An 8804-nucleotide genomic window follows, 5' to 3' on the forward strand; every position below is an offset into this window, starting at 1 on the left:
GATTTAATTTGCATGCTCGGATCTGTCATGCAACAAACATGTCATGCATACACATGGACAAACAAACATGCACTCAGTTGAGCATGTGCACACACACATTGAGAATAGGGGGAGAAGAAAGGCGTGCGCTCCACCTTGCCCAAAACCAGTGCCGAATAGATCCCCTAATGTCCTGCGACGACCCATGTGACTCGGCAGTGACCAGAATCTCCGGGGCACTGACATCCCAGCACAATAAGTGAGGCAAAATAGGAAGTGAACGTTATACACGCCATCTGAAGGATGTTTCTTTAATCTTAATTGAAAGTATGTTCAGTACTGGCGGGCCTAGTATAACTGACACTCTCTTTCAGTTTTGCACATCTTCTCTTGGTATATATTTTTAAATATTAGTGTCACTTAATCAATCCATGCTTCATGGTTTAGTTACCTCTGATTCCCTTTTCCAACCTGTATGTACCAGCATGTTGGAAAACTATTAGACCCTGCTACTGTCAGAGGGTTTTATTGTATAACCTGTTCTTTCAAGAATTAGTTAAGATCTGTGAGGCCATCTTAGCCCCTATCATTGTTTTAGGAGTATCCATAAACAATACTTATTATTCCTTGAAGACTTGCATAAGGACAACGTCATCATACTTTATTGTCATACTCCCATTTTCCCCTTTAAACCGTGGGGTTTTTCTCTGGAAGTTTTTCCTTGTACGATGTGAGGGTCAAAGGACAGAGGGTGTCCTATTGTCATACTGATATTCTGTACAAACTGTGAAGACCACTGAGACAAATGTAACATTTGTGATATTGGGCTATATAAATAAACATTGATTGATTGTGCTTTGTACTTGCCCTCATTGCAAATGTATTTGCTTCATATCAGTGAAATAGATGTTGTAAGGATTGACTCAAGGGCTCAGACAGTACAATACAATATGTCTTAAACCAAGACTATGGTCATTAAACATTACATTAGTTCCCCACATCTGCACATTTTGTAACCTTGACTTCTGCTTCTTTTAATATATGGTGTCTTGTGTGTGCCAAAGACGTGGCACTAAAGGTTTTAAAAGGAACGGAAAAACGACAGAACAAAAAGGTTATTTATTATTGAACTTCTGCTAGCTAATTGATAAGTAAAAGTGTACACATACAGTTGGGTTAGAGAGTTAAATATAGGGTCTCTTTATCTAAACATCTACTTTAAAGAAAAACAGTATTTGCAACAAACATCACCCGGAAGAAAAAAGTGTGTGTACCTTCTTCCCCTGGAATAGTGAAGTCATCAGGGTCATCCTGAGCCTCAAGACAAGTAGCAGGGACCCAGCCCTGGGCATCATCGGAGCTGATAAACCACCAGCCTAAATGAGAAGAATGGAAAAAACATTGATATAGAAGATAGGTTGATTGATATCTACATTACTAAGGATTTTTGGTAATTCACCTTTAAAATGTATGATGGGTTTTTATGTTTTTCCTAATATACTCATTACACAGATGTCACTTTTCCACTCAAATGTACCCCAAATGTTAAACTACCGGTACTCTCCATAAAGATCAGGGAAAAAATGCAAATGAATACACATTTCCATCCACTACAATATTAAAAGTCGGATGCATCAAGATAAACAGTTGGTGGCGATACAGTGCACAATCTAAACTTACCAGACTCATTTTTTTCAATGACCTCGACCACCTGACCCACATGCAGGCTGACCTCAGAGCTCTCCTGCTTCTCATAGTCTGTGACTGCCACATACTGGTCGAGGAGGAGAGGGTCTGCTGCGGAGGAATCTCCTGTTAACGGGAACCAATCAGAACAGAGGCTGGTTAGCTCTTTTTTCCTTTTCTCTCCTTTGGTAGGCAGGCTTAGGATGATATCTCAATAATGTAAAAAAGCCTCCACTCAATTCCCTCTGCTTTTCAGGGGGGCTCTTTGGTCATATTTGTTAATGTGATATTTAATGAATGCCCGTTAATTTGGAATCCTATGATTGCAGCTTTGAGATATTGACCTTTAGAATGTCTTGCATATCACTGACTGAAGGGGATATGAACTTTTAAAATGTCAGATTTTATACACACTCTCCAATTTAAGCATGATCTTTTCAAACCAGTCAAAATGCATAATAACTACTTTTTGATGATTAACATGAATAATTTCAAGGTCAACATTTCTGCCAAAGCGTTTTAATAAAAAGCTTTAAGTGAGGAGAGGCTTATCTAGATTAAGGGGATTCATCCTGGCCTTGACATGTAGCAGACGAGGAAGCGGATGTGATTGGAGAAATGGAGTTAGGGAAACCGACAGAAGAATAATAAAGAGAGTAGGAGAATAGAAGTGAAGCTTATGGATTTAGTGTAGAGGGTTAAGTCAATCATCAACATAGCTTTGACAACTTCCACAAAGAAACAAACTCACACCGCTAAGAACCTCCACCAGTGTTAGCACCAACAAAGCCTGGGTAAAATCCAATTTAACACACAAAGACTCAACCAGTAGCACACCTTTACATCACTATGGCTCATTTCTCTTGATTCATATGAAGAAACCCAGATAGATGACATATAATTACAGAATATGTTGGTTGAAACATTTTGTTTACTCAAGGTGCTGATTGACACCTTTTAAAATAATGTGTTTGTAACACACACACACCAAAAAAGATTCCTTCCTTTATCACTTGTATATATTTTCAATCAATATGCAATAGATTCTCAATTTTGTCAATCAGAAGTTTAATATTAGTTTCGCAAAATGTATTAAAAGCTGAACTGGAGGAACACAGGTTAAGTGAAATATTATGCAAACAACAACAATACAAATATGAGGCAAGTTTTTAACTTGAAGATCCACTTGGCTTCCAAAATAACCAAAGTGACCAACGTAATACACTAAAGGCTCTTTGGTTTAAACTATTTATATCCAAGCCAACCAGTAACAATACTTCTCCCTATAGAGCTCTGCAATGAAGAATTATTGAAAATTACTATCTCTGTACATTTCTCACATGTAAGTGTACAGTTAAAAATGCCATTGTCTTTACTCTTTCCTACCCCTGTCACATTGCAACATACTTAAATGCATCCAAGAAATGAGCCACCCAGGGTGTGACAATCAAACACTATATACTAAAGTAACTTTACGGAATCATTTCAAGCCCTAAGCCTCTAACCTGCCCAGGCCGGGGGAGGAGGGGGGGGGGGGCCACTAGCAGCCTGCTGGGTCACACACACAGCGTGACCAAGTGTTTACTACCTCGGTTTAGGAAAGCAGTCGCTCTCTCCACAATCCCTAATGGAAAGGAAAATGAGTGAGAAAAAAAACTGAAAAGAATGACAAGGAAAATTAAATAAATAAAGAGAAGAGAAAATATAAACACAGACAATAAAACAATGGAATAAGTGATTTCCGTAAACAACCCTCCAGGAAAACATTTCAGACAATTGAGTAGAAACAGAATATGTCTTTGTCCACGTAGCAAGAATGTTTGGGCTGGTGGAATAGATGTCTTTCCTTTTTGCGTGTGTAAAACTATATGACCACTAGATGGAAGTAATATCAAATTATAGGGTGAATAACAGATGAATTGTAGAAGACATGCACTCCTTTTTAAAATAATACACAGAAGTGGTGTCCCATCAAATCAGCGAAGTTACTACTGAAGTACATGATCCTATTAATCAAATGTTTTAACTAAGATAAAATAACAAACCATAGCCAAGGCCACCTAACCCCCTTTGTATTGGAAATACACAAATATAGATGTGTCTTACCTGATTTCTTCTTGCTAATGGGTTCCCTGAAAAAGAAAAGACATCATTACATTACTAACAGGTAATATCAAATCAGTTTGCAGAGTTTAGGAGATACTAATGAACAACAAATACTATTATAAATATGCATAATAATTCACATCATCTTTCATCATTCACAGACTTGTTTTGCTTTCAGTGTTTTTCCTTTTACTCCACATTACATTACATATTCTTTTTGACTCCAACGTTGATACAGTAGGTTGTTGTATGCATTTACTTAATTATACTACTCATTTTTTAACCTTTCCTTTTAATTTTCAGTTTAAATCTTTGCATTGAAAATCAGCACATATTGCACTTTTTAATATTTTTAATGGATTGAATTTGATCAGCCGTTGAATTGTTTCATTTGAATTTGTAATGTGTCTTGCTGCCATAGCACAACACTACCCTGACTACAGCAAATCATTACAATTTGCCAACACTATTGTAACCTATATGTAAAAATACACATCTAAAAAGATCTGCCTCTCCCTCCGATGCCGGCCAATGTGAATGAAAAGCCAAGATGAAATTCAATCTCTGAAATGCAGTCTGATGGTAAATTCAATAATCTGCTGTGTCTGGTTTAGACATTAGCCAGATAAATAGACCATCGCTCCACTGCAGTAGTCTGGAGCTGATTCAATGTCCAGATGCACTGTGAAGTCAATGGTGGCTAATACTTAGCATGTCCCTCCCTCACTCAGACTCTCCCTCTTTGTCATCTTAATATTCATCTGTAACTTAATAGCCTTCCTTTTTCCATCTCACATCTTCCATGTCTCCTTAACTTACTCCTTCATCTCCCTTGATCATTTATCTAAGCGACTACTGCATCTCAGTTTCCCTGCGTCAACATGAGCGCTTCTAGCCACATACAGCTTTGTTCGATCCGCAGACCTGTTAATTGCAGAGGCTTAAGTCTCAATAAATCTATACCCATAAGCGTGCCCATTAATGTACAATAAAAAGTAATCCCCAGTAGGCCAAACCAAAGCAACACTAATGTTATGGATCATTACAGAGCAGGGATGTGTGTGTGCAAAGTATGTGTTGTATTCTAGTTTTGAACCAAGCTGAAACCACCAACCAAGGTGAAACCAGGGTTACGTAACGCACCGGATGCAGCCACGGACCATTTCATTGGCCTAATATAATTAATTCACTTTAACTTGTTTAGGATATTAAATCAAATCTCCCAACTCATTCATATTTCTCTGAAGCTATTTACAAAGAACAACCAAAAATAACCCTTAATGGGAACATTCACATCAGGCAACAGGGTTTGAGTTCTGAGCGGCCAGATAATGTATTTTATGGATATATATTAACTTCTGGCTCTGATTCTTGCAGACCCATTAAAATGAAATCAATCATGTTTCTGCAGCTGGAGTCTAACCTTACAGGTGCAAACCTTAGACTACTCATACAGTATTATTTCAAATGGTAACTTAAATCCGACCACTCATAATTCGTCGCCCTCTATCCCAACCTATCCTTGCTTCGACTCCTCCTCCTTCCTCTGCCCTTGTTATTTATAACATCCTCTTCATTCTATCCATCCACCTCTTATTTCATCTAAATCCATCATCTACCTCTATTGCTCCTCCTATGATCTCCCCTACTTTCTCTTTTCCTTTCCTTGCCCAATCTATGTTACAACACTTCCTCTCTACAGACTCTTTCCCTTCTCAGATACCAAATCTGGTTCTCTGTGACCCTCCACTTCCTCTTTATATCAAATTACTCTTTTTCCTCTCCTCTTGCTTGGCTGCTCTTAAGGAGAAACTCTAAGATGTTCCTCTCTCTGCAGTAGATTTATAGGCCATGATAAATCTGCTCGCACAGTGGCTGCTGTGTCTGTACACAAGCCCTGTTGTCAGTCAGCCAAACAACAGGCTGCACTAGCAGAAAGCAGTAATCCAATTTCAATAAAGACAAACCAAGGTCTTTCCTATACAGTATTCATCTGCCTCAAGCTAATGCTCCCCCTCTGTCCTACCTTTCCTAACACATGCTTGGGGTTTTATAGGAGAGAGGAGGCAAGGGTCCTAGGCAACCTTCTCTGATTTTAATCATATAATGGTAAACAGCTACTGCAGAGTGTTAAAGCCAGTGGTGTAATTTACCCATTTGTAATATCATAATGTACAGAGCCATTGATTACACATATTAAGTTTCTTTTTCAAAGAGAGTTACAGAAGTTTGTTGTTGTCCCATCAGTAAAACATGATAGGATTAGAGAAGCATCTCTATTATATCAGTGTAGTTCTGAGCAATAGAGCAAACCCAGTAAACCACATGACTGGAATATAAAGCTAACTTCAAAGTGACATGAAACCATCAACATAATGGATGACAATATGGCCAGTAGCCATTTCATATTCAATCTCCATAACAGCAATGTGTCCTGTTAATTGTCCTTGAGCAAGAACTCCCAGATGTTCGCTGAGTAAAAGTCACTCCTGATGGAAATTAACCTACGGTAATTACCCCAGAATATAATGGAAATATAGAGCTTATACACAACATGTATTAATAATTACATTAAATGCTGTTACACTAATAAACAAGTTAAAATATCTAGTTAAGGCTGTTAATGAACAGACACATGTAAACAATTCTCACAGCCATTGTCTCACTTTTGTGCTAACAAAAAAGGATCACTTTGAAATATGTTATAAATCCAACTATTCTACACACAGTGGCTTTTGGGTTAAAAGCACATGGTCTGACCAACTCCATGTATATGTTGGTGTTCCCAAATTAAAGAAATGTGTTTAATCTTAATGTTGCTCCGTCCGTCCGTCCACACACACACACACACACGCGCGCGCACGCGCACACGCACACGCACACGCACACACACACACTGTATTGGCTTTGATGCAATATTTCTTTGTGAACAGACACAGTTAGGAAAACAATGAGACAGTGTCATATGGGAGCACCTTAGACAGACCATGGAGAAATGCTGTGACCCTGCTGAAGGGGAGCCAGGGCAGGAGGCTTAACATGTTGATGTAAAACATGTGTGTTGTACTCCTGTTTTCACTTTAGAGCCCTTTTAGAACTTATAGGGTTATCATTTCAGCGCCCCACTCTCCATTGCTGTTTATGTTGAAAATAAAAATAAACTTTTCATAACCACAATATTTTAACTGATTTAAATGCGGAAACTGGGGGAATTTCGTATGACTTGACTTGCTTGACTCTCACCACAGTGACTTGGGACTTGCTTGATACGTGTAGGTTAAAGGCCGCTACGCACCAAACTGAGACCAAAGAACGCGTACCGAAGGCGTCCCAATTTTTACGCTACGTCGCCTGCGTTGGCTACGCCGCCCGCCTACGAACACACTGCAAAGACTTCAGTCGACAAGTGGCAATAACTGTCCTTACCAGCAGCCAGCCAACATGTTGAATCGGCCGAGGGAGGTGTGAAAATGTGTCGTAAAGCAACGACGGTGCGGGACACACCAACCTGAGTAGGGCGCCGCGAATGCCCGACTGCCTCTGCACTGGCCTCTGACTCCCAAAATCGGGTAGGTGTGTCAGGGCCCTTAGACTTGAGACTTGCTCATGACTTGCACACGTAGGACTTACTCCCACCTCTGCAGAATACACCTTTCAAAGATAAAAACAATGACCTATATGTTGTAACTTTTGGCGAAGGAGGTCTTCGGACTGAAAGCTTGTATGTGAGTGAGTTGCAAGATAGATAACTGACGTCATTTACAAGAGTGTTGATGCTGATTTCTTCTGAAAAAAGAAAGTTTTCAATTAGGTGTTTAACCTTTTGGATTTCACCAACCAATCTAGACTACCTATTAAACAAAAATGCATTGCATTTCATTAGATCGATGCCCATGCAGAGGCCAGACTGGATATTGGTGACGACTAAAGAAAAGGGATGACTACACGCAAAAGGCCTCATTGCTGAATTTGAATTTGTCAGATTGAGGCTTTTGTGGCATGTTGGCATGCCACCAAGGAGTTCTGGAACTTGCCTTATATGTTAAGCGATTATGCAATTTTGGGAATTGGTTCATGCTTCTTTCTCATTTGGAGATGACCTGCGTTCCTCCCCACTTGCTCTCTCCACGTGCTGAGCCTAAGGTGATTCTTCAAAACTTGCCAGGCTGGAGAGGGTTATTTGCTCTCCTCCCCCGGAAGGTTGTTGCGCTGTCACGCGTTCCAGTGGGATGGAACCGCCCGCCGGAATTAGAGCATTCTCAAGGCAACACGCAAGTACAGATTACCCAATGGCTAGCCTATCTGTAAACAGGCTAATCTTTCCAAGTAGGGGAGAAAGATGACCAAGGACAGTTGAACAACTCGCAGAGAATATGACAGGATGCAGCTTTAAGAAGACAATGACTAAATGGTAATTGACTGAAATGATGAGATCGAAGCAGCCAAGCTAAACATGGATTGTTCAAACTGCGGCTTATGTTCTCCCTGTCATGTTCGTGTACGGATGTACAATCGTTACATATGATGTGACACTTTCATGAAGAGCAGCATCATGTGTATGCTGGAGACTTTAGGAAGGTGGGCTTGTGCCGTCGTAAATTGAAGAGCAGCTCAAATGTGCTTTGAGGTTCGCGTCTTCAGCCCAGAGAGACGCCGAGGAAAGTGGTGGCTGGGCTGCACACCGTCTTAATCCAATGCGACTCTTCAAACACGCTATGATCTAGCGTCAGGCGTCAGTGGGCTGGGCATATTCCCAGCTGCTGCGACAAGGTAACACAGCGTACAGAGGCGGTATTTATAATTTAGGCTGATGGCCGACGCGTGATTACTGTCGATCTGTAGATCCACCAAGCCAATTCACCGAAACTATTACGAATGGCAAAAGTGAAAGATTGGCTGCTCCACTCACTCACAGCGATGCAAGGCTGATAGATTATAGATTTCAATGGCTTGATTGGTGCAGCAGCCTCCCTTTGAGAGCGGGTCGCGGCCGCTACCGTTAGTGAACTGGGGGTGAAAGAAAATGAAGGGGG

General features: G+C 40.3%; 1 protein-coding gene across 4 annotated transcripts in view; it reads right to left on the minus strand.

The window, feature by feature from the left end:
• sh3pxd2b (SH3 and PX domains 2B) overlaps positions 1-8804 on the minus strand; it is a 42409-nt gene that overhangs the window by 5104 nt on the left and 28501 nt on the right. Inside the window, exons 6-10 of one of the 4 annotated variants that reach the window (XM_010792832.1) lie at positions 3772-3797; positions 3254-3289; positions 1660-1791; positions 1254-1355; positions 135-218 (exon numbers count right to left, since the gene is read on the minus strand). In XM_010792832.1, the coding sequence (XP_010791134.1) occupies positions 135-218; positions 1254-1355; positions 1660-1791; positions 3254-3289; positions 3772-3797 (380 nt within the window). The remainder of the gene's footprint in view (positions 1-134; positions 219-1253; positions 1356-1659; positions 1792-3253; positions 3290-3771; positions 3798-8804) is intronic. The other 3 variants (XM_010792833.1, XM_010792834.1, XM_010792835.1) reach the window with 3 other exon arrangements.

The sequence above is a fragment of the Notothenia coriiceps genome, unplaced genomic scaffold (assembly GCF_000735185.1).
Source record: "Notothenia coriiceps isolate Sejong01 unplaced genomic scaffold, NC01 NC01_scaffold00036667, whole genome shotgun sequence".
Lineage (NCBI taxonomy): Eukaryota > Metazoa > Chordata > Actinopteri > Perciformes > Nototheniidae > Notothenia > Notothenia coriiceps.